General features: G+C 35.6%; 1 protein-coding gene across 3 annotated transcripts in view; it reads left to right on the forward strand.

The window, feature by feature from the left end:
• LOC149540081 (DNA topoisomerase 6 subunit B-like) overlaps positions 1 to 27,743 on the forward strand; it is a 95,173-nt gene that overhangs the window by 25,227 nt on the left and 42,203 nt on the right. For all 3 annotated transcript variants that reach the window (XM_089801278.1, XM_089801279.1, XM_089801280.1), the window contains 6 exons: positions 8,546 to 8,597; positions 8,763 to 8,827; positions 12,715 to 12,821; positions 12,952 to 13,054; positions 13,159 to 13,244; positions 13,430 to 13,626. In XM_089801278.1, coding sequence (XP_089657404.1) covers positions 8,546 to 8,597; positions 8,763 to 8,827; positions 12,715 to 12,821; positions 12,952 to 13,054; positions 13,159 to 13,244; positions 13,430 to 13,626 — 610 coding nt within the window. The remainder of the gene's footprint in view (positions 1 to 8,545; positions 8,598 to 8,762; positions 8,828 to 12,714; positions 12,822 to 12,951; positions 13,055 to 13,158; positions 13,245 to 13,429; positions 13,627 to 27,743) is intronic.

Raw genomic sequence — 27,743 nt, forward strand, 5'->3', positions numbered from 1 at the left:
CGATATGAATAAAGGAGAAACTATGAGCAACTTCTTCATGAGAAACATAGAATTGAGAGATGAATTATCTTTTGTTAGTTATGAGATTGACAACCAAGAGTTATCCCTAATAGCGTTAGGAGAACTACCAAATTCTTGGGAGTCCTTTGTATAAGGTATAAGTGCAAGATCTAAAATCCCAAAATTAGATCGATTGAGATTTGATTGTCTTCAAGAAGAATCGGGATTAATAATTAAAGGAAAACATAAAACCTTAGTTAAAGACAATCATGTTCTTAACACCAACTCTCATAAGAAGGGTAAGAAGAAGAACAACAAAAGGAAAAGAAACTTTCATGGAAAAGGACAGTCAAAATAGAAGAAAGACTTGTCCAAAATTCAATGTTTCAAATGTGATCTATATGGAGATTATGCACTAAATTGTCCTAATCGATCTAAACTTCAAGCGTCATTTGCCAAAACTAATAAATCAAATGAATGTCAAGAGTCTGAGAAATATACCTTTTATTCAGCATTGCCTAGTTAAATATCAACCAAATCCAACACTTGGATAATTGACAATGGATCTTCAAGACACATCACTGGATATCAAGATAACCTAGAAAGCATGCAAATAGAAACAAATGAAGAAGTTACAATTGGTGATGATTCTGCACATTCCATAAAAGGAATTGGGACTTGCACCATCAAATTGAAATCCGGAAATTCTATTAAGCTTTCTAGAGTTCTTTATGTACCACGTATCAAAAGGAATTTAATATCTATATCTGCACTTGAAGGTGATGGTTATAGAATAACATTCATGGAAGGTAAGGTACTAGCATGGCTTAAGAATGCAACTATAAAGAAGGCTCTAACAATAAGAGTACGATAAGGACTGCTATATGAGCTTTGCACTAAGACAAATCTTGCGCTTGTTCATGAGACTTCAGATTCAAATGAAATATGGCATAGAAGATTAGGTCATATCAACTTTCGTGCTTTAACATCTATGGAGAAGTTTGTAATTGGAATACCCAAATTAATTCATATTCAAAATGAATCTTGCAAAGGTTGTGCCTTAGGGAAAAACACTAAAAAGTCATTTCCTCACAGTTTGAGCAAAACTAAAGATGTGTTAGAACTAGTGTATTCTGACCTATGTGGACCCATGTCTACACCATCCATAGTAGAGTTCTTGTACTATGTGATATTGTTGATGATTTTTCAAGGAAGACATGAATATAATTCTTTAAGTGCAAATAATCTAAAAAGATACTTTCTAAATTTAAAGAATTCAAAACTATCATTGAAAATTCCTCATAAAAGAAAATTAAAGTTCTAAGAACAGATAATGGGAAAGAATGTACTTTTGAAATATTTAAAGAATCTTGCAAACTTACTGGGATTAAGAGGGAGTTCACAGTTCCCTACAATCCTCAACAAAATGGAATTGCTGAAAGGAAAAATAGAACTATTGTAGAATTCTGCAAACTTGCTGGGATTAAGAGGGATTCACAGTTCTCTACAATCCTCAACAAAATGGAGTTGCTGAAAGGAAAAATAGAACTACTGTAGAAGCTGCTAGGGCTATGATATATGATTAGAACTTGAGCATGTCATTTAGGGTTGAAGCATCTAATACAACAGTCTATATTTAGAATAGATGTCCTCATTCACATTTGGACAACAAAACTCCTGAAGAAGCATTTTTAGGAATGAACCCTGACATTAGTCATTTAAGGATATTTGGATGTCCTGTGTATGTTCATGTACCTAAGGAGAAAAGGACAAAGTTAGAACCTATTGGAAGAAAAATAATTCTTATTGGTTTTAGTGAAACAGTAAAAGGGTACAAAATCTACATACCTGGACAGAAACGAATAGAACTCAACAAAGATGTCATCTTTGAAGAAGATATTGCTTCCAAAAGAACCAAAACTTTAGATGAACTAGATATAGGTGACTTATCCTATTCCCTAGAAGAGGCTCCTCCTGAGATTCAGAGGAAGTACCCTGAAGAGATTTCAAATGAAACTAAGGTCCTTCTTGAGACTGAAGAAAAGAGTCTTGATAATAATTCTAAAAGGCCACTTTGGGCAAGGAAAAATAGACAAGAAGGAGATGAATTTGCAAAACTTTTTAGGGACTTTCAGAGAAAGCAAAAGACCTCAAATATTAACATACAATGCATTCATGTGTGAGAGTCCAAACTTTGAACCTTCTAATGCTTCAGAAGCATTTAAACACATTGTTACACCGGTGTGGCAGTGCGGGGGGACGTCGGGATGAGTTTTTGGTGTGGGAAAAAAAAAGTGCCTCAATATGGGGACGACAGGGGTGCAGAGGGGGGGGGGGGGGGGGGAGGGGGTTGCATAGTATATATATATATGACTGAAAATGCTAATTATAAAATGATACTTCAATATATTATATAACATACCAAATATAGTTGAATAGAGAAAATTGAAATGTGATTCACAAACCATAAGTTCAAACTTGAAACTTGAAACTTCATAGCCATTACCAATGACCATTTAACAAATTAACTTAGTTCAAGATGCAAGATTCAAAATTCATTGGTCAAATATGAATATCATACATGAAATGAAAATGAGGTCTATTGGTCTTATTAAACCTTCAAATAGACCACATGGGATGCACACCCAATTAGGGTTAGCTTGCATAAAAAAGAAATAAAAAAAGAAATGCAAATAGTATTTTTTGTATAACTTTTTGGGTCATTTAGCCGGTCGCACCTCGCAAGTACCCCGCGCGAACCCCCATACCCAAGCACCCGCAACGTACCCACGTCTCACGTCCCACCTGGGTGCTCGATCGATGAGGCCGAGGTGCGGTGGTGCTTTTTCGAGTGGCAGGGTTACTCGGGTGCATGACACACCCGCACTAGGTGTTTCGGGTTTTTGACCTGGGTGCACCTATCCAGGTTACACTGCTTAAACATCAAGCTTGGAAAGATGCAATGGTGGAAGAATATCAGTCGTTACTAAAAAATAATGTTTGGAATATGGTTCCTAGACCTAAAGGAAAATCTTTTGTTTCTTCCAAATGGCTCTTCAAAGTTAAGTATGTTGCAGATGGTAGCATTAAAAAACATAAAGCTCGTTTTATGGCTCGAGGGTTCTCTCAAAAGGAAGGAATCGATTTTGAAGAAACTTTTGCACTTGTTGCCAGGTATACCTCAGTTAGAGCTGTAATAGCCATTGGAGCAGCTAAAGGTTGGAAAATCCATCAATTGGATATAAAAACTGCTTTTCTAAATGGAACAATTGAGGAAGAAGTATACTTGCAACACCCAGAAGGATTTGTGACTCATAATGCTGCCTCCTATGTATGTAAATTGCAAAGGGCTCTATACGAACTGAAATAGGCTCCCTGACCCTGGTACTAAAGGATTAATAAATATCTTCTAAGTCTTGGATTCACCAAGAATGTTGCTGATCCAAATCTTTACTTTAATGTAACTAAAGGTGATATGTTGATTCTAATTCTTTATGTTGATGACCTTCTGATTACAAGAGAAGAACATCTCATTAATCAGTGTAAGAAAGATTTGGCTTTTGAATTTGAAATGAAGGACTTAGGGATTCTTCATTACTTCCTTGGATTGGAAGTTCGTTAGAAGCCCGGGAATATCTTCCTACATGAAAAGAAGTATACTATCGATATTCTAAAAAGATTTGGAATGTGGAATTGTCGACCTATGTCAACACTTATGGAAACCAACTTACACAAGCTAAATGAAGCAAGTGCTGAATCCAGACTAGTTGATCCCACTTTATACAAACACATAATTGGATCTCTGATGTATCTTGTGAATACTCGACTTGATATTTGCTATGTTGTTAATGCATTAAGTTAGTTCATGTGTGAACCTCGTGAAATTCATCTTGGTGCTTTGAACCATATATTAAGATATCTTCAAGGCACTATTGGATATGAACTTAAATATGAGAATACCAACTTGGAGTTACATGGATATATTGATTCTGATTGGGCTAGAAGTGTAAGAAACCGGAAGAGCACATCAGGATGTTGTTTAAGCTTCGGTTCAGCTATGATCTCATGGATTTGCAGAAAGCAAGCTTCAGTTGCTCAGAGTTCTACCTAGGCAGAGTATATTGCAGCAACAATGGGAGCTAGAGAAGTAGTGCGGCTTTGAAAATTGCTTTTTAACTTATTCTGTGAGCCTATGAAACCTACCACTATTCACTGTGATAACCAAAGTTGTATCAAGTTATTTGTGAATCCGATATTTCATGATAGATCCAAGCATATAGAAATTCCTTACCACTAGGTAGAAACAAGAGCTATTCAGTTGGAATATATTAATACAGGTGATCAAACAGTTGACATTTTCACCAAGGCTCTTCCTAAAGTGAGGGTTGATCATTTCAGAAAGAAACTTGGTATGGTTAAAATGTAAGTTTATGAGATTGAGGCTCTTCCTAAAGTGAAGGTTGATCATTTCAGAAAGGAACTTGGTATGGTTGAAATGTAAGTTTATGAGATTGAGTCTCAACTTTGTAAATTTGTATTATTTTAATAAAGATGTTAAAAGTGTGAACTCTTTTGTCATATGTGTGACTCTATGACTTATGGGCCTACCCTATGTACATTATCAAAAGGTGACAATCTTTTATAATGAAATGTTGTTTGTAATACTATAAGGTGACGACTTTATAATTATTAAATTACTATCATGATGAATATCATGTGCCTTGATATTCTTGGACAAATCATGATAGTTAAAAGAGCATGTTGATAGATATCATGTGACGTGATATCTGTTAAAGATCAATATGTTCAAACTCGTGGTGGATATTATGTGACATAATATCTATGGATATACCATGATCTCTTATGGTAAATATCATGAGAATATCTGTGTAAATATCATGATCTCTTATGGTAAATATCATGATATCTATGCACACACCATAACTGTAATATCCCAATCTTTTTAGCATCTCAGTGGAGTTTTTAGCCTTTACGTTCTCCGAAAGCTAAGTGGAGAAATAAGGAGAAATTGATTAAATTAATTTCGTGTAAAGTCTTTAAATAAATTAAAATTAAAAGGTGACTTTATATTTAATTAATTTAATTTTCTAGAAGCACAATAAATTATTGTATTGGAAAGGGGGAAGCTTCTAGATAGTGCATTTTCTAGAAGTACAACTAATTATTGCCTTGGAAAGGGGGAAACTTCTAGAGAGTGCAATTAAATAATATTTTATTTCCTTCTAGAAGGGTGGGAAAAGAATAAATAGGGAGGGCAGCGTCATTGTTCAGCATTGAATGTGTTGCCGTCTATTCTTTTGGATAGCTTGCGGAGCCAAGGGTTTTTGCAATTGTTATTGATCATTGGGAACGAACACTCCCATTGATTTGCATAACTGAGGTGGTGAAATATCTTCCAAAGGGTTGCCATTGTTGGAGAAGACAAATCAGTCTTTTTATTGTGCCAAATTTGTGGCTTGGGGCCAGCTTTGTGGAGTAAGGAATAAGTTGGAATTTGTTACAGTGATTGATGCTATAAGAAAATTCATGTTTTTGGAGCAATTCCAAGTTTTTATCTACTACGTTTTGCATTGTTTGAGAGTAGACATTTAGGGCATTGGTAGGGTTTGTAAAATCTGTTGTAATCTGATTTATATCAGAGTTTTATATCAGAATTTGTTGCCCTAATGTCTTATTGATGTAGATGCATATTTTTCTATTTATAATCAATGTTATTCAAAAACAATTGCATCTTCATTGTTAGTTGTTTGGTGTGTTCTTTGGAAGCATATTTATTAAAGTTTGGCATTTAGAAAGCAATCAAAATTTACATATGCAATATATCCCTTGCTTGCAAAGTGTTTGAGAAAATGTCAAACAATTGAATTTGAGAAGGATTTGGAGTTTCAAAAAGTTATAACTTGTTGGGGTTATTACGATAACTGGAAAGAATATCACGAGACTTGATTTCCTTAAGTATATCTAGATGATATCACTTTTCTACTTTTCAAATAAGGAGAACTTATATATATGCGCTTTGTCTTCCCTAGCTAAGAGGAAGTGTTAAAGCATGTAGCTTTGCTTTAACAATAACTGTGATCAACATACATACATACATACATATATACACACACACACATACACACACACATGTATGTATATATATATATATATATATATATATATATATATATATATATATTAGTATGATGCACATATTGTTATATATATGCATATATATAATAGTAGTATATAAACTCTGCATAGTTGAAACCGGTGATTATATATATTGTCTAAGATTTCATTTTAGAGATGATCGAAACTTATTCTGCTTCCTTTGATTTAAGATCACTATCGATCTATATAATATTAGGCTGCAGTTCATAATGGTCGGTTATACATGATTAAGACTTGTTTTAAGTCTATAACAAATTGGGCATGATTAACCAACACTAAATTGGTGTGATGGTGATGGTGAATGTTCATGTCTCCATTCGGAGACATGCCCATTCACCCTCACACCCCTCCGTGTGATATGTATACTTGATTCACCCGGCATAACAAGACAGCGAAATCAATTAATGCAAGCACATCAAAGGATCAATTTATATTTCAAGTTCAAGAACATTTTATTATCTCTGTTATTTCTGTACTAACATATACAGATTTTGGAGCAAATCTATTCTTTGACATCAATGTTCATACCTGCAATCAAAAGTTGTGCATTAGTCAGCCTCGAATTTGAAATCTGGTCAGAAACTTTACATTTTGCTATTGCAATTTGATCTTATAAGCCCAAAAATCATCAAAAACACTTGTAAAATGCTTATTTTTTACATTTTGGCTCAGTTGGCTGCGACATGGTCCTCGATAGAGGACTCTCCAAGTCAAGAGAGTTCATGGACTCAACGAGTCCTAGCAGGAATTTGTAGGACTTGATTGAGCCAGTCCAGAGGCCAAAAAACTTTGGAGCCTTGATTCAGCTTGAGACTCAAAGAGTTCTATAATACTACTTTCAAGTTTTGTTTTGTACTTTAAAATATAAGTGTACTTGATTGAGAATGTGAGAGTTGAGGCTCGGGATAAAGTCTCTAGTTTGTCATTGGCAACATTGAACAATTTTTTTAATTTATGCAGTGTTACACGAATGCATCCCCCCTAGACCCCCTTGTTCCTAGGATGGGGATGGGTTGTTCCCGCATCATCACCTTTCTGCCACTACTGCACAGGTAGGGTAACACGACGACCCCATAACAGATGTGGAGATGCCTAGGCAACTGTCAACCATCCTGAGGATGTTTGCACATCCCTCATTGGCGGAGAACCTTAAAAGTGAATTTATAAATAAATGCATCTATCAATTTTTTTCAAACACGCCAATTTTGGGAGAAGATGCTTCAAATTATGAAGAATCCAAAGGCCACACAATAGGGAAGACTTGCTTGGCGGTGACGGTGCCGCCCCTTGACCTCATCCTATATTGCGATGCACACTGCTCTGGGACCCTGCAAGGGGTATTGTCCTCAACCCCACTTGTGCTGCTGCTCTAGACCCCTGCTTTTGAATTTAAAAACACAAGAAGTAATTGATGGGGAAACAACGTCAAATCAAGTTGATGTTTTTATACACACTTCATTGAGGTCTTGTGATGAGGGGTTTGCCTTGAGGGACGATTAGAGGCCTCCCTTTACTACATTTTGACATTTTGTTCTTGTTTTATATCATGCTACTCATTGTTATCATCTTTATGATATTTTTGATATAATAGAAATCTTCCATTTGTGGATTCAACAATTTTATTTAGTATTCTAGTTTCTAATTAGTTATTGAGTATTTAATGTTCAAAACTTTAATGTTCATTGTTCAATGTTCAAGTATTTAGTATTTGCATTTTCTATTTTACTTTTGATAGTGTTATATGTTGAGGCTCTTTGTCTCCCCGTCCTAGAAACTTGTCCAACTATACCCCAGGCCTGGTGTAACACTGGTTTTATGCCTCATGTCTAATGTTTGTTTCGATTTCTATCTATTGATTTTTGCATATAATACAATAAATTATTTTGCCCTATTTTTACGAACACTAGCATTTTTTAGCTTGCCAAGTTATCTGAATCTCTATATTAAGCTCGAGCAGTTTATTTTATTTGTACTTTCACTTTGATGTGTCAATGCTGTACAAGTGAATGCTACTATGTGTGAGAGTAACATTGAACTTGAGAAAGAGAGAATAAAAAATTATATATTTATATGCACAAATGGCCAAATACAGTTCAGTCAAACCCAAAGAAGACATTTAACTACAATTCAGAATATCAATATTAAATACTGGCCTAGAACTATATGTTTCTTTGTTTTGTGAATGGATTACTGGCATAGTTCAACTTACATTTTTATGACTGAAACCATTCTATATTTTAATCTCAGTGCGAGGAGACAATAATTCTTTCAGCTTTGATCTCTGTGATTCATTTATCTTCTTTTTTGAGAGCAGTTGTACAATATTTTGATCAGATGATGTTCTATTCTGGTGTTTATTTCCATACAGGATAATGGAAGGGGAATGCCGCATGATGACATTCCAAATATGCTTGGAAGAGGTGAAGTGCTATGCTCCATGATGTTGATTTTATTTATTTGCTTGTTTTTTTTTGAAATGGTGCAAAAGATCCATATTAGAGACTGTCAATTTCACATGCCTTCAAAAGAAGGTCGTAAATCCTTTCAAGGTAACAAGATTTCTGAATTCTGTATTTACAATGTAGTGCTTTCTGGAACAAAATATGGGCTCAAACAAACACGTGGAAAGTTCGGACTAGGTGCAAAAATGGTGATCATTTTCTTCATCCCCTTATACTGGCATTCTTTCAAAGCTAGCGTAATACACTACCATACTCGTAGATTTTGCATTTAAATGAAAATTGTTAGGATCTTGGGTGCTACTTGAAAGAAATATTAAGAATGCCCTAAAATTAGGAGACAGCGAAGACTATGTATTTGAGTTATCTGAGATAAATGGCTCAATAAAATATACGGTGCAAGGTTATTTGGTATAATGGTATAAAAATAAAATTGAGAAGATGATAACAATATAAAAATAAAATGAAGAAGATGATAACGACGGTCTTTGGAAGGTAAGGAAGACATATGAACTATTATGAACGACATTCCCTTTAATCGTACAAGCATAGGTTAGAGTGTAATCTAATCAGGAATATCAGGGAAATGATAAAGTGGTATTCCCACTGGCATATTAAATTGGTCTTGTTGGTTATGTCGACTGTGCATTCATTTCATGTATCTTGTTGGAAATTGTGCTAGCTAATCCATGGCTGCAATTGGCTACTCCACATTCATTCTTTGTAAATTGTATATCAATGAATGTTCTCCTCAACAATATATTAAGTAGGGCCACAATCCTTTTTGAACAGATAAATGAGCCGAAAGCCTAGAACTGTGGGTGAACCCATTTAAAGATATGTCTTTATGCTTTTGGAATGTAATTTACTAATTAGTTAACACTATATGTGTTAGCTACTGACATAACTGAAATCAGAATGCAAATGGTCTTATTTTCATTTCTCCTTTAGATTAGCTATTGAGGGTAATTATTAGGTGATTGAACTACCATTCCATTACCTTTTCCTCTACATTGTTCTTCTTTTATCAAGGTAAATGGATATGTTAAAGATTAAGGAATTTGATTTCCTCCCTTAATATCATATTCCTTGGCCAAGAAGCTATTGTTTTTTTTTCAAATGATAATATTTTTGAATGTGGAAACATATTTTTGAGTCCGGAAAAAGTCCTCAGTTATTTTCACAAAAATCTGCTAGTTTCAAGGGACATTTCTACTGGGTATTGAATGGGGTCATTGTGGTGATAAGAACTCCTTAATACTATTAAATTGTAGCCCAATGGAGGTCCAACACATTGTTTTTTAGAGATTGAAAGGCCAGCATCTTTGTTAAAAAAACAATTCATAAGATACTTACCGCAGCAAATGTGTCAAGAAAATATATTTTCCTTAGAATTCATAATTTTGAGTCAATTACCCTCTTTGTTGATGAAACATTCTATTGTTGTTGTGTTACTGGACATTTAAAAAATATTGGATTTTTTTCACCTTCTTTATGTTTGTAGTCGGTAAAAGTATATAGTTGTAGTCAACAAAATAAATAATTGTTATGTTTTGTAATTGAGATGATTAGTTCCCGACTACTTGTGGGTTAGCAGCTGGCAGTTGCTGGCGGTTGGTAGTAACCAGCACAGTGCTCTATAATACTATATATATCTAATTGTTTGTAGTCAGGATAACCGTTATGTACTAATTGCAAATCTATTACTTTGTAACGAAAGATACATCTTCGAATTATTCATAGTGAGTTATATGTTTATATTCCTATGTTCAGTTAATGTACATTTCCATTTACTTATGTAACTAGTAGAGTTAGGCAGTGAACATCTGTCACCATTGCCGATATGAATCCTGGAAAATATAATTCATAGATAGGCAGGATGAGAACCAACCTCTCCGATACAAGGCTTTAACCTCCTTTGGGAAGCACTGACTTCCAAATGAATAAGGATTCTCCTCCTTAAACTATGCTTTCTTCAGTGGATGGTAATCTCTTTAATTTCTTCATATATGTGTATTATTTATACCTTTCTCTCTCAAGTCTGATACAATCTCTTTCATCTACTTTTCTCCTTGAATCCGCATATTCTTTTTTACACAAATTTTCTCTTAGATGATGCACCATGGATGCCTTTTTCACAAAATGTGCATCTATACTTCCTTTATAATTCTACTTTAAGTTTCTTCAATATGAATCTGAATTATTTTTTCTTCTCTAGGTCTGCTCTGTATGGTCTGATTTTTCATTGTATTTCTATTCTAATTACTTAATGACTGCTCAAAATCTTGTCGTAACTATCTCAAACCTTCCTTAAGTATAGATCTTCAATACTATGCCACACTGCACGAGTCTGCTCAATATTCTCTTCAATATGCTTATTCTTTTGCTCTAAATATCTCTCTTATCCTCTACGTAAGATAGCTCCAAATTTTGCACTTATCCTCTACATAGTTTACTTAAATATTTTCTCATTCGACCGCACACAATCTGTTCTAGACTGCTGTAGATCTGCTTTTATTCATGTTATATTACACTGGAAAACTTATACCTCTAACTTCTGCATTTCTTCATTTCTTATATATCTCCTCACGTCTTTTCACAAGAAAGGCAATTATTCCCAAAGGGCCAGCTTCAGTAATAAACAAAATTCTTTTATATTTAATTCCCTTTATAATCAGTCAGCCATAGAAACAATAATAATTTTTAATATAGTATTTCCAAGTTAGTGCTAGAATAGAGGCTAGGCCTTTCATAATACATTTGCATTAGATCTTCCTTGCAAGATTGGTCAACCAACAATCAATCCATATCATTAACTCATACTTGTTTTGCATATATGTTATGGTAAGGTCTTCTCGGACAGCATCAATATGAAACTATCTTCCTTTGACATCAATGACGAGATTTACGAATCTCCTTGACAATATGCTTCCCAACAATTGCTTTGACACCAACGATAAGAACTCCAACAAAGCACACTTCTAGTATCAGTGTTGTGGCAATACTTGTGCTTTTCAAATGTTCCTACATCGCTCAATGTCAATGATGTTATTATTTTAACATTGAAACTAAAGTCTGAACAATAAATATTTTATAATATTGATCATTTATGTTTTAGCTGACCTTCAAGTTTATGGTGGTTTTTTTGATTATATGATTCTATATGGTATTGTAAACTTAATACTTACTCTTAGGCTATATAAATGTTTATGATTTTGTATGGATAAACCCAGAGGCAACCCAGTGTCCAAATTGTATTTGTTGGATCCATGAACCAATTCAGCAAACACGATTGAAGATCCAAAACCATAACCTCAACAAACAACTCAGTAGCAAAGTTTAAAAGAAAATTAATAAAATTTCTATACGCTAAAACCTGTGACATGCCAGTCTCTAAAATTATTGCCATTTGGCAGTAAACCTTTCTCACCACTTCTTAAAGGCTTTCTCTTTTAAAACTTGTGTCTCTCAGCACCTAGCCCAATTCAGTCAATTCTTTGAGCTCTGTCAGCCTGCCAAACATTTTCAAACGTTCAATCCTTGGTGGGGAACACATCTTTCAAAATAATTTCGTTCACAACAGGGTGATTTATATGCCAGTGGTGTCCTTATCCATTTCTTCCTCAAGTAATGCCATTTTTTCCATTCTGTCTTTTCTATTGGTGCAGCCAAGCAAGATCATACCAGAGCTGTAAAATTACTGTGATTTTCTCCTGCTGCTATTTTTCTTGATCTGCTTTGAAAGCTTAGTGTATTATTTATGATATTACCATCTGAAATTGATACAAACCTGGAATAAAAATAAGAATAACAAATTTTTAGTCATTAAGTAGCCTGAACTTTGTCGATCAATTCTGAATGTTTGATTCTTCAATTGAGAGACAGTTAAGGGGGAGAAATATAAACTAAATATTAGATATTGATTTGTTATTTAGTGATAAATTGTGAAAAGGGTTAGCCTTGAAGTGATATTTGAAGAAGTCTAAATTTTTGTTAATTGAGATACATCTCATGATGTTATTTATGTCTGCTTACATCAGTTTGAGTTCTTAGAATTGTGTTGTACATTTCTACACAGGCATTGATCTGGTCCAAAATGAGTACTGGACTTCCTATTGACATTTTATCAGCGACAAGGGGGCAGAATTATATATCATTTTGCAGGCTTGATATTGATATTCACAAGTATGCATCTTTAGAAATTGAACTCTGCAGAGGCATTCTTCAGAAGAATGTAGAGTTTTCATTCATATAGGGACAATTTGTTAATCCTTTTGATTTTGGGCTGATGTGAAAAGAATGTGTCATTGCGTAGAAATGTTCCTCATGTCCATCTCCATGAAAAACGTGACAATAAAGATAGGTGGCATGGGGCTGAAATTGAGGTCACAATTGAAGGCAACTGGACAACTCATCGTGTGAGTGGTATGCTAGGTGCGGAATAAGAAATTTATGAATTTATTCATCTAGGAAAGTTCTTTGGAATAATATCCCTTATGGCTTTGTTTATTGATATGTACAGTCAAAAATTATACATTACATGCGTCAAATGGCTGTAATTACACCATATGCTCAGTTTCTCTTTCGCTACACGTCAGGAACAGCAGAGTAAGATTCGCTTTACACAAAACCTCTTTGGAGGAATATAGTTTATGTTCCGTAACATTAAAGTCTAGCTATAAAATTGTGCTTTTTGTGGTTAGACATCCTTTACTTCATCTTTGTAGCTGTGAATCTTCAAGAATAACATTAAATATATGTATGGCATTATTGTACATTGACTTGTCATGTAGCAAAAATGTTACCATACGATTTGCACGAAGGACAGATGTGATGCCTTTAGCACCTGCTGAGACAAAGTACCATCCCTCTTCTGTTGATCTGCTACTCATCAAACGACTTATTGCAGAGACATCAAAGCAGAATCTTCTGCAGTTTCTCCAGCATGAATTTATCAGTATCGGCAAATCCTATGCGGAACGTTTAATTGGTATGTCTCTTTTGAGCATTGGGCATGCTTTTAATTGTCTCTGTGGGGCAAGGTGATTTTAGAAATGATTTTATTGAGTTATGAAATGGACTAGATAATGAGCTGGCATGCATGATCTTATGTGGTTATATTGCAGTTATATTGCGGCCAGTGAAATTATGCATTTGTAAGTAGGATGTGATTGCATCTTGCTATTTATGTATGGTATTGTCAGAAGAAAAAAATAACTTTGCAGACAGCACTGAATATTGAATGCACACGGAAAAATATAATCATACACAAAGGAAGTAGAATGATAAGGACACTGCACTCTTCTGTAAAATGGACCTTCATGCTATCACACAACAGGAGAAATCCAACTGTAACAATTCACCCAAAGATATAGACCCAAACCTCATTCATCATGCATTCATAAACCCAGAGTTAGCTTGGCCTGCAATAAACTCAAATGGTCAAGATCAGCTACTAAGTCAAACTCAAATCAGTAAATTACTTGCTGAAAGCAATGCAGACCACTGACCTAAAATTGACAAATATATCTTGGAAAAAAATGATTATCATCTGTTCTGGATATTTGACATAATATGGTCCTTTGTCATCAAAAGTATATACGTGTATGTGTTAGAATCTGAAAAGATTAATAACTCAGAAAACTAGTGCAAAGAATAGATATTTAAACTATGAATGCAAATGATACAAAATCAAAGTAGCAACACAGAGTTAGTCTCCAAGAGAGTAATGCAAATGCTAGAAGCAAAATAGCATTAAGAGGATGCAAAGCAGGATATACAAATACGAGCTAGGTAGCATGCTTATATAGGCTAGGAAGAGGGAGGAGTTGGCAACACCGACCAATGAGGAGCAACCATTCATCGGACTGAAGATAATGATGTATCTTTCCAAGATAGCTAATGGATGCTCACATGTAGAAAGGTGACACCTCGCAACTATTCACCTAATAAGACATGCTTTATTAACCTAAGCGAGATTAATAAAAGTGTAGGAAAAACCTAGTAATATAGAGAAAAATATATAACCCACTAGGAAATAAAAAAACTACACTAACACCCCTCCATAAGCGAAGCTTAGGTGGATGTAGAAATGGGTCTTGACAAGTCAAGCCTAATGAGGTACCCATCTACATAAAATTCCCCCAAAAGAGAGAGAAAAGAGACCCCCAGAGAAAGTCAGGACTCCGAGTGAGAGGAAGAGGCCCCCCCAAAGGATGAAGCATCCCGCACCCCCAACAAAGCTCGCAAATGAAGGAACTTGCTCTCAGTGAAGGGTTTTGGTGAAGATATCAACAACTTGCTCGGAAGTCGGACAATAGCGAAGGTTGATGACATGACCATGGATGAGCTCCCGGATGTAGTGCATGTGGATCTCTATGTGTTTGGTTCATTGATGATGGATCGGATTTTGTGAGATCTGAATGGCACTCTGGTTGTCACAAAATATGATTGATGGCCGTCTAATTTGGATGCCAAACTCAGTGAGAAGATGTTGAAGCCAAATGGCCTCAGTGGCGGCATTCACAACCCCCTGATACTCAGCCTTGTTAGAAGATAGAGCAATAGCAGACTAGTTTTTGCTTGACCAACAAATAGGACTTGAACCAAGTGAGAAGTTATAACCTGAAGTAGACTTGCGAACCTGAGAATCACCCGCACAATCTGAATCTGTCTATCCCACCAAATCAAACTCAATACCTGCTATATAGTGAATCCCATGATTGTGAGAACCCTGAATGTAATGAAGGATCCGCTTGGTTGCTTTCCAATGCAGCTCATGAGGCTCTGCATGAATCGAGAGAACATGCCTACAACATATGAGATGTCAGGTCTCGTATGAGTCATATAAATGAGATTCCCAACAAGTTGGCGATACAAGGTGCCATTAACAAGTGGAGAAGAACACTGAGCCTCAAGTTTGACTCCAGAAAGGAAGGGAGTCAGAGCAGGCTTACAGTCAGCCATATGAAACCTCAAGAGTAAATCTAGAGCGTACTTGGACTATGTGATGGTGATCCTGGAAGGAGATTGAAAGATCTCAATCCTGAGAAAGTAATGCAACAAGCCCAAGTCAGTCATTAAAAAATTATCTTGAAGGGCAACTTTGACAGCCTTAATGGTAGGTGAAGAACTTCCTGTGTTTAGCAAGTCATCAACATACAAAACCAAAAATAGGAGTAAATCACCCTGTTGCAAAATGTAGACATTAGGATCAAAATGGCACCGAGTGAACCCAATTGATAGAAGGAAGGAGTGCATCTTGGCATACCAGGCCTGAGGAGCTTGTTTGAGGCCATAGAGAGACTTTTGAAGACGACACACAAGTGAAGAATCTTGAAGGAAACCCTGTGGCTGCTCCATGTAGATCTCCTCATGAAGGTCACCGTGAAGAAAAACACTCTTCACATCCATCTGATGTACTTCCCAATGATTAGCTGCAGCAATGGCAAAAACAAGTCAAATGGAATTCATTTGGGCAACTGGCGCAAAAGTCTTAGAGTAGTCAATCCCAGGAACATGGGAAAATCCTTTGACGACCAAGCGAGCCTTATGCTTGTCAACCAACTCATCTGCTGCAAATTTTGTCTGATAGATCCACTTACATTGAACAAGTTTTCTTCCCTTAGGAAGAGGGACAAGATCCCAAGTGTGGTTCCTCATCAAGGAACTATATTCTTCCTGCATAGCTGTATCCCACTTAGGAATACCGGAAGCCTCATGAAAGGATTGTGGATTTGAGGTAGTAGCAATGAAGACATGGGGAGCATCCTGGAATTGTGAATGAGTTCGCCTAGTGTCTGATGGATCCCCAACCCAATCACCTGTAGATTACAAGGTCTGTCTAGCCCAAAGTGGACTGGAAGACGAAGAATCTGGAGGGGAATCATTAACCTCTGAATAATGACTAGTAGAGGAAGGAAGTGAGTTCTCTGAATCACTCTCTGCATCAGAAGTGGAGTTAGAAGACTGCTCAGGTGAATTTGACTCATTAGAAGATCTGTCATGCATTCCAAGTGACTCCAATGTCAAAGTAGGAGTTGGAGAAGTGATAGAAAGTGAGCTTGAAGATCCCTCCTCAAATTGAACACTTCTCTCAATGAACAACTTATGTGTAGTAGGGTGGAGCAACCAATAACCTTTCACACCATCAAGATAACCTACAAATATGCAAGGTCTGCTCTGCTCTGCAGATCCAAGGCCTTGCATTTCTCTGTGGGAATGTGGGCCCATGCAGGAGAGCCAAAAACTCAAAAGTGCTTAACTAATGGTTTCCGACCACTCCAAGCTTCAAAAGGAGTAACTCCCTTCAAGGCTTGGTGAGGAACACGGTTCTGGATATAACAAGCATAGTTAATGGCTTCTGCCCAATACTGTGGTGCAAGAGATCTAAAGTGAATCATACAGTTTGTCATTTCCTTCAAGGGTCTATTCTTCCGTTTTGCAACACCATTCTGTTGAGGATTGTATGGAATTGAATACTGCAAATCAATCCCCTTTGAAGTGCAAAATCTCTCAAACCGATCAACCACCATTGTTTTTGCGCAAAACTTTGATGGCTTTCTCGGATTGCTTCTCTAAAAAAGTTTTGAAGTCCTGAAAATGATCAAATACCTTTGACTTCTGTTTGAGAAAGTACACCCAAGTATATCGAGAAAAGTCATTAATGAATGTGAGGACATATTGGGCCCTGTTGAAAGAAGGATGCTGAAATGGACCAGCCAAATCATTGTGAACTAACTCTAGTATCTATGAAGATCTCCATGTCTTACTTTTGTCAAACTTTTCCTTAGGATGCTTACCAAGAATGCAACCTTGGCAAACATTGCTTGAGAACTAAACAGAAAGCAACCCTGTGACCATGCTCTGCTGGTTGAGCTGATGCAAGTAGCAGAAGTTAAGATGGCCAAACCGCTCATGCCATAATTTACTCACATCATTAGAGTGAGTGAGCAAAGCAGTCGAAGGAGGATCAGGAACAAGGTGAGAAAACAGACAGAGTCGTAATTGATGATCTGCTCTCCCAACTGCAACCGTAGAATCACTATGCAAATCATGTATCTCCACTAAATCAGGAGCGAACTCAACCCGCTTTCCTGAACCTATGTAAGTGATTTGGTATACTGATAGGAGATTAGTTGATAATGAGGATATACAAAGAACATCATGGAATGTGCCATGCCCCACATCAATAGACCCTCTCCCACACACTTCAATAGGTGTGTCATCACCCATCAAAATAAAAGGCATAGTACACGGTTCCAAGGATGCAAGTTCTTCCTTAGATGAAGCCATGTGGTGTGAAGCGCCCGAATCAAGAACCCAAGTGGATGGTGAGGAAGCAACGACAACAAGGACCTTGCCCTTTCCTTTCTCCTTGCTGTTTTCTTTTGCCTTGTTAGACCCTTCATTAGAACTTTGTTTGATAGACTCAGGAACACTAATGTTATTCTTCTCAAAAATGTGTGTCAAGTGATCAGTTTGTTTTTTCAAACATTTATGTTCATCATGATCGAGTCTTTTACAATAGGCACATTGGACTTTTTCTTTCTTAGGCTAATTGTCCTTGGAAGATGGGGTATCAATAGTTGCTTTTGAAGCAACCGGTATATGATCCTTCTTCTCCTTGCTATTATTTTGTTTCTCATCCTTACTATTGTTGTTACTACTTTGTCCTTTTTGTTCTTTTGTACCTTGTTGGCAGCCAAGGCATGTGACTTAGAGGACTTAAGAGTGCCCATCTGGATTAGCTTGTCTTGTTCTCGAGTGAGATTGACAGCAAAATCATCTAAAGATGGCATGGTGAATTGAGTACCTAGTGCACCTTTAGAAGGATAGAAGGTAGAGACAAACACAAAATATTTTGAACTTAGCTGAGAGAGAATACTAAGAATCAGTTGTTCATCTTTCTTTTCAATTCCACATTGTTTTAACTGCAGCCTTAGTGATTTCAATTTAGTGAAGAAATCTTGGATTGTGTTAAAATTGCCTGGACTTAAACTAATTAGTTCATTTTTCAACATATGGCCCCTCATTGAATCTTGTGCGCCAAATAGTGTTTCTAGCTCTATCCATATTTCATTTGGTGTATCCAAAGATTCAATGTGAAATAGCAAGTCGAGAGAAATAGACAAACACAATGTTCCATATGCCTCATCACATTTGTTAAACCACTTAGGCTTATCTTCATCTTTATTAGGTTCAGTTTCAAGTCCCATAGTGATCCTATTTAATCCAGCTTTCCTTAAGTGAATTGTCATGCGTGATTTCCACTCAAAGTAATTGTATGGAGTTAGGATGGGTATATTTGTTTGATCCATGATGAAGAAATGTAGAGAAGAAATGCTAAAAAGAAGAGGACCCAACCATGACAATGCCTCCCTTTTTACTCATTCAAAGAACCCCCCACCAAGGAAATATGATTTGGCACTTTATTTTAGTGCATTTACAACTACTACTAGCAAGAAATACTAATTGTTCTTGATTTCAATGTATTAAAAAACCTTCACGAAGAGCATATGCGGAAAGTGAAACTTTGGCACAATACTCAAGGAAACAAATAACACCACTGTGATCTACTTAAAAAATCATGCACTTTCAAAAAAAGAATCACCTCGATACGAGGTCATATGAAAAAGTTATGATCCTCTGAAGTTTCCAAAATGAGAATTGTGCAAAGTCATGGTCGAGAATCTGCAATTTTTGAAAAATTTATGCATGATAATAAAAAACTGACTGCACTAGTGGATAGAGCACAAAAAAATAGCCAAGATCATAATAGGAATCATCGAAATCGGAGTTCGTATGAGCAAGAACAAGGCATTTGAAAATTGCATTCAAATTTACGATTGCCAAAGGAGAGGGGTACGGTTGTAGCGTTCCGTGCTCAATTTTGCAAAATATACAGATTTCATGCAAAAACTAAAAGATACCCAGATGGTTTTTCGGTGCCGCGAACAAAATCTAGAAAGCGTTTTTCTTGCTGATGTACAGAAGATGTAGCTGTAGTGTAAATCAGACGCCTTTAGCAACAAAAAATGGTCCCAACAACCAAAAAACGTCATGAAAAGATTGAATTAGCTACCTAAGTCAATAAATGGCATGCTGGAATCTGCAATATTGATTGAGAACACCAAATATGCAAGTTGGTTGTTAGATTTGAGATTGAAACATCAGTTTTGCAACTTGTACGACGATCTCTGATCTCGGTGAAATGAAAGCCAAATTTGACTTTTTCAAGCTTTTCGAACGTATTGGAACAACCAGAAATGCTGCAATCACCCAGAGATTAAAAACGTTTTTGTCAAACTTTTCTGATTCTCAAGATCATCTGAAGATGCGAGAGAAGAGCATACTGGGTTTTTCAAAAACTTACAATAAGATTTATTAGCCCCTCCTGAATCTCTCAAATAAAGAAACTAAAATCTACTCTTGCATATAGAAAAGCTTTGATACCATGTTAGAATCTGAAAGATTAATAACCCAGAAAACTAGTGCAAAGAATAGATATCTAAACTATGTATGCAAATGATACAAAATCAAAGTAGCAACACAGAGTTAGTCTCCAAGAGAGTAATGCAAATGCTAGAAGCAAAATAGCATTAAGAAGATGCAAAAGTAAGAGATACAAATACGAGTTAGGTAGCATGCTTATATAGGCCAGGAAGAGGAAGGAAGTGGCAACACCGACCAATGAGGCGCACTATCGGACTAAAGATAACAAAGTATCTTCCCACGATAGCTAATAGATGCTCACATGTAGGAAGGTGACAGCTCGCAACCATTCACCTAATAAGGCATGCTTTATTAACCTAAGCGAGATTAATAAAAGTGTAGGAAAAACCTAGTAATAGAGGAAAAAATAAATAACCCACTAGGAAATTAAAAAAAACTACACTAACGGTATGATTATTAGCTTTGTGGGAAGTCTAGATTCATAAGAGTTGGTTAACAAGTTGCAGTTACAAAGATTGAAACATCCTAACCCTTACCATGTTGCTTGGATCCAGAAGGAGCATAATTTGCTTGTAAGTGAACAATGCCTTGTTAAATTCAAAATTGGGAATTATTATGATGAAGTCTTGTGTGATATTATGCCTATGGATTGTCATATTCATTTGGGTAGATGTTGGCAGTATGATAGACAAACTTTGCATGATGGTAGATTGAATCAGTATACTATTTGGGTTGATGGAGAGAAACCAGTATTGTTGCCTTTGGTTGAAAAACTTGAAGAGAATCATTGTACTACAATCGGAGTATCTTTGGTTCATGGAAAATAATTTGCTAAGGTTATGAAGAAATAGAATGTTTGCATTGCTTTGATTCCTAGAAAAACTAAGAAACAAGATGAACTAAAACATGCACATAAGATTCAATCTTAGTTGGCGAAGTTTTCAAACATCATTTATGATAAGTAACTGATGGTTTACCTCCTATGAGAAGTATTAGTCATTGTATGGATTTGATACCTGGAGCTAGTTTGCCTAATAAAGCACCACATATGCTTACACCTACTGAAAATGCTGAATTGAAGACATGTACATGAACTACTTGAGAAAGGTCTAATTAGAGAAAGTTTGAGTCCTTGTGCAGTGCCCGCTGTATTAGCACCTAAAAAGAATGGAGAATGTGCACTGATTCTAGAGCTATCAACAAGATAGCAATGAAGAATAGATTTCCTTTGCCTAGGATGGATGAAGTAATGGATTGTTTGAGTGGAGCGAAGTATTTTACCAAGATTGATTTGAAAAGTGGTTATTATCAGATCAGAACTAGAGAGGGAGATGATTAGAAAATTACTTTTAAGACTAACGAGGGCTTGTATGAGTGGTTGGTTATGTATTTTGGTTTAACTAATGCACCTAGTACTTTTATGAGGTTGATGATTGAAGTTCTAAAGAAATTCTTGGGTAAGTTTGTAATTGAATATCCTGATGACATTTTGATATTCAATAGAACTAAAGATGAACACCTTGAGCATATCAGACATGTATCATAGAGATTGAAGGAGGAGAAATTGCTGATTAACTTGAAGAAATGTTCATTCATGAAGGAAGAGATTGTGAACCTTGGTTATGTTATTTTAGCCGATTGTTTGAAGATGGATCTAGAGAAGGTAAAAGCTATTCTTATGTGGCCTACACCTGAGAATGTTGGAGAAGTAAGATCATTTTATGGATGGACAAGTTTTTATAGGAAGTTTGTCAGAAATTTCAGTTTTGTTTGTAATGCGACAACTGAGACTATGAGAGAGGATAAAAAGAATTTCAAGTGGACACTTGGAGCACAAAAGAAGTTTGAAACATTAAAGCAAAAGATTGCAGAATTACCTACACTTGCTTTGCCTGATTTCAGTAAAGTTTTTCAAATTGAATGTGATGCTAGTGGAAGAGCTATTGGAGTTGTTTTGAGTCAAGAAGGAAGACTTGTAGCTTTCTTAAGTGAGAAATTGAATGATGCTAAGAGGAAATATTTAGTTCATGATCAGGAATTCTATGCTATCACTCAATGTTTGAAGAAATTGAGACATTATTTGATGCCTAAAGATCTTGTGTTATACACTGAACATAAAGCTTTTTAGTATTTGGGAAGTAAAAATAAGTTGAACTAGAGACATATGAAGTGCATTGAGTATTTGTAGAACTTTTATTTTTTATTGAAACATAAGAGTGGACAATCAAATAAAGTTGATGCTTTGAGCTGAAGGAGTTTTCTGACAGAGATGAGAGTTGAGGTACTTGGTTTTGATGATTTGAAGTACTTGTATGAAATTGATCCTGATTTTGCAAGACCTTGAAAGCTTGTAAAGATAAGATGTTAAGAGATAAGTGGATTGATTATTTCATTCAGCAAGATATGCTGTTTAAAGGAATTCAGTTGTGCATACCTAGAGGATCTATAAGAGATAATCTCATGAAGGAGAAACATAGTGGCGGACTTGTAGGACATTTTGGAATTGATAAGACAGTAAGGTTGATTTTTGATAGGTACTTTTGGCCCCAAATTTATAAGGATGTGCAGAGATTGGTTAGAAGTTGCAGAATTTGTCAAACAACAGAAGGAATTAGTCAAAATGTGGGATTGTATTCACCATTGCCTATACTTAGTAAACCTTGGGAAGATTAGTATGGACTTTGTTCTTGGGTTACCTAGAACTTAGAGAGGTAATGATTCAATTTTTGTTGTGGTTGACAAATTTTCAAAGATGACTCATTTCATACCTTGTAAGATTGCATGATTTGCCTGAGATTATTGTTTCAGACAGAGATACTAAGTTTACTGGTTATTTTTGAAAAACACTTTGGAGGAAGCTAAATACAGAGTTGAAGTTTAGTTCTACATTTCACCTGCAAACAAATGGACAAACTTAGGTAGTGAACATAAGTTTGGGTAACTTGTTAAGATGTTTTGTTAGAGATAAGCTTGCTAAGTGGGATTTGTTTTTGCACAAGTAGAGTTCACATATAACAATTCTGTGAATAGAAGCACTAAAAAGACAACTTTCGAGATTGTCATCGGAATGAATCATGAAGGAACTACTGAATTAAGGGATTTGGCTATTGATGTTAAAAGAAGTGCCGAGGGTGAGGAATTTGCATATTTCATTAAGACTTTGCATGATGAAATGAAAGAGAATTTGAAATAGAAAATGAAGGTAGATAAGAGGAGACATAAATCTTTTGTTGTTGGAGATGATGCTATGATTCATTTGAAGAACAGATTTCCAGTTGGCAACTATAGTAAGCTGAAAATGAACAAATTTGGTTCTCGTAAGATTCTGAGAAAGTTTGATAGTGGAAATGCTTTTGAACTTGAATTGCTAGAAGATACGGATATTTCTTCTATATTCAATATTGCATATATCTTTGAGTATTTTGAATCAGATGATGAATTGATAGACAACCTTGATTATCCTAAGAAGAAGACAAACAACATTAAGAGTATTTTGAATTGCAGAATAAGTAAGAGCACTAGAGGAAAAGACTACATGGAATACCTAGTTAAGTGGATAGACAAACCAGTTGAAGACAATTCATGGATCACACGAGCTGATGTGGATCTTTATGATTCGGGTCAGAATATTAGTAATGTATGATGTTGACACCAGTTCTTTGTTTACCCCATGTGTATGATGTAGGAGCATCTTGGGTCTTCAAGCAATCTTGCATCAACCAAAAACATTTCTTGTTTTTTGTACCAGCCCCCTATTCGTAGAGTAGCCGTTGGTGCTTTTGGTTTCAAGTTGTGCGTAGTTGGAATTATGTCGAGAACCTATCCTAGATCCTTGTCCTAATTGTGCGTGTTCTGATGTTTCATATTCTTTGAGTTCTATTTTGTTCTTCACGGTCTCTATTTCTATAGTTTTCATCTAGCGAAGCATGATCTTCTTATTTGTGCAGTTTCTTATGATGACATGACGTCTTGCGCAATTGGGAGTCGACTCCTAACTCTCGTGTGGACATAGCCTTAAGTGTGCGTGATCGTTTGTTGTCCTTTGCTTGGGTTTTGGTTTACTCTTCCAAGATTGGAACTATAATGTAATTAAATGCTTGACTAGCCGACCTGTGGTTTAGTTGGCTATATAAGAAGCTTGGTTAGATGTAAGAATGATAGTAAGAAATTATTTGAGAGTAAAGAAGGTAAAGATGCAAATTAGGATTCTGATTTCATAATAATTCCTTGTATAAGGCTACAACCCAGAAGGCCTCACAATCGGCCATCTTGCTATTTTTATATGCGAAGTTAAATAATTACACCTATTGAATGTTGCATATGGCCTCTTGTTCCTTTTTGTGTATTTGATTAAGTTTCCGTGTGCAACTCTAAGAAAGGGGGATTGTTTGTAGGTTTAAGTTGGGTTTATTCCAATTGATTCCTGCTACCTCTCCCTTCCCTTGCATCATGAATCCATGTTGAGTTTTGAACCCAAGCATCTCCAGGTTCATACAAAGAAACAAGAGCACTTTCCACAAGGAGGGTAGCAAGAAATCGATTGCTACATTTCTCAAGATACAAAGAAGACAAGATTGTAAGATTATCAATTGCAGGATGAATCACAATGAATAAAACGTTATGCTTCTATAGAAGAACATGTCTCTAAAAATGGAGAAAAAGATAGAAAAGATAAGATATGCAAAGTAGAGTTGGAAAGGCAAAATGAGTCCCAACTAGATTGAAATAAACTAGAGTAGGCGCAATTGAAGTTCAACTAAGTGAACTTAAGCTAGGCATGCATGTGTAAATATGTGCTCAATTATGCATAAGAATATTCTTTGAGCACGTGAACAATTCATTTATGCAACATATACCTAATGAAACAGATATGTATGCTCTAATACCCTCTTTAAGTGAAACTTGGGGAGAAAAAAAACTCTTATTCATGAAATTCATATTATAGTAAAATCTCTCTAATTTTGTTTCTCTCTCTTCTATAGATTTACTTCTATTTCTAATAGTCACTCTTCTATGTTTCCATATTCTCTCTTTGTTCAATATGGAAACTCTCTTTCTTCCTGGAATGTTTCTATTTCTCTCTTTGTTCTTTATAGAAACATTCTTATGTATACTTTTATATATAGATCATTTATGATCTCTGTTTTATAACACATTCATTATTTTACCATAATATGGTATCATAGTTTTTTTTTTGAAAAATAATAATCTCATTATTGCAATTTTTTGAGTTATTTTTTCAAAATAGGTTTTGAAAATCTTTAATTTCTTCATGAAAATTTAGACTCAAGATTTTCAACATCCTTTACCTGGGTGTGTTGAAAAATTTGTTTGCAAGGATATTTTTAAAAATCTGTGTAGGGTTTTTGTATATTATTTTTCTTTGGGAAGCCTTTCTCTTGCAACTCGTGCATCATTTGCCTTTCCCCTGCTTGTTGGGCCTATAGTTGACTTTTTTGTGAGCTTGTTTTTCTACAAATATCTATGCTTTCATGACTACCTCTAGTTCTTGCACTTTCGGCTAGGGTTTCTATGCATCAAATCAACTTGAAATTTTATTTTAATTGCATATTGAAATTGGGTTTCCCAAATCTCAACTGGTCAGTCTTTTTATTTTCTGGGTACATTTTCTGTGCCTCAATTTTTGAGCCAGCGGATTCAGAATTTAATTTCAGATTCTTTCTGCTGAGTTTGTCATGTTCTCTTCTGGGTGTCCTTTAATTTTTTTTGGGTCTTCTTTCAATTTGCCTCGAAGTTCATGCCTTTTCTCATATTCACATTTTTTTTGCATTGAAAAACGTGTTATGGCATCTCTCTCGAATCTTCTCTTAGAACATAGTCAACGATTCAATGAAAAGAACTACAACACGTGGAAGTAGAGAATGATGATGATCTTCGAGTACCGTCACCTTGAGGTGCTTGTTTTGGGTACTAAGGCTTGTCCGACCACAATCAATGCTACTATAGACCAATATTGTAGAATGGGCAGAGCTCGATGATTAGCCTGAGTTTGCCTTTTTTGCTTATTGAAGATTCTCTTGAATTTTTTTTGGTTTGAAGTTAGATTGACCATTAAGGGAGGGTATTAGAGTAAAATCTCTCTAATTTTGTTTCTCTCTTTTGTAGATTTACTTCTATTTCTAATGGTCATTCTTCTTCTATATTTCCATATTCTCTCTCTGTTCAATATGGAAACTTTCACTTTATTTCTTCCTGGAATGTTTCTATTTCTCTCTCTCTTTGTTCGTCGTAGAAACATTCTTATGTATACTTGTATAGATAGATCATTTATGATCTCTGTTTAATAACACATTTATTATTTTACCATTATAATACAAGGATGAATTAGTGTATATAGGATCTATTACAAACTAATTAGAAAATATTTGCTTGTTATCAACAGTGATCAAGAGATCAATTTATAGAAGAGATTGAATGATGTTTCCTTAGGAAGCAATCGTAAAGAATAGAAACATTTTATTTTAGATATAGGTAACTAAATACTAGAAACATTCTAATATGTATAGGAGATTTACAATAATGGTTGAGATTTACAATAGATAACCATTAAATACTGAACAAAGATGATAGAAACTATCTATTATCATAATACCCTCCCATACTTGTGGCAATAGTTGCATTGAATGTTCTTTTTCCTGGAGCCTTCTAAAGCTGGACAAGAGGACCTCTGCTAAGAAGACTTTTGTGAATGAGACTTACCCTTATCCTTTTGAAATGATTAAGCAACAAAGGGTTGCTCTGTGGAGGTGGAGGTGGAACTGCTACTGAACTATTGTTTCCATTGATCTTGCTGAAGCAAAAGTTTGCAGAGATATGTGAAGTTCATATCAACACTAGTAGAAGTGATGTTGAGTGTCAATAAAATGCTCGTAGGACTTGGGTAAACTTCTGAGGGCAATGACCACAATGTCCTCTTCCTCCATCTTGCATCCAATGACAAGTAACTTATCACAAATTCCTAAATCCTATTCAAGTGATTTTGGAGCAATTTCTGCTCATCCATGACAATAGAAAACAAAGTGCTCTTGAGAAAGAAGGCTATGATTTTGTCTGAAGTCTCATGAAGTGTCTTGAGATGCTCCCATATCTTGGCAGCTGTCTTATTAAATGGAATATGAGAGAGCTGATCATCAGCTATGGATAATTTGAGAAACATCACTGCCTCTCAATTCTACTGATCATATGTAATTTGATCAGGACTAGCTTGAGTATGTTGAGTTGTAGTACCCAGAGTTACCTGATCACTATTGCGATATTCGAAGATGGTTAGCATCCGCTGTTTCCACGTGCCATAAGTGTGATTGTTGAACTTCTGATTTCCCTCAAGCAAAATATTAGTCAAAGGTGCCATAAGACGTTTTTTAGTGAAAAAGCTTGAAAATTTGTGAAGGCACGTTCTTCAAGGCAAAAAATGGAAGACGGAGAAAAAATGAAGAGGTACTCAAAAGAGAGCTTGAAAAACCTAGAAAGAATAGGTAGTTGGATTTTGGATTGATCGGCTCAAATATTGAGGCACCTTGAAAAATGGACGACGACCCAGTTGAGCTCTCAAAAAAGCCACGACACATTTGTAAAATATTTTTGGATTCAGTACAAAAAATTAGGGTTCTTGACCAAAAATCGTGCTAGGTG

Source organism: Cupressus sempervirens, chromosome 9, assembly GCF_028749045.1.
Source record: "Cupressus sempervirens isolate cs-2001-9-10 chromosome 9, ASM2874904v1, whole genome shotgun sequence".
Classification (NCBI taxonomy): domain Eukaryota; kingdom Viridiplantae; phylum Streptophyta; class Pinopsida; order Cupressales; family Cupressaceae; genus Cupressus; species Cupressus sempervirens.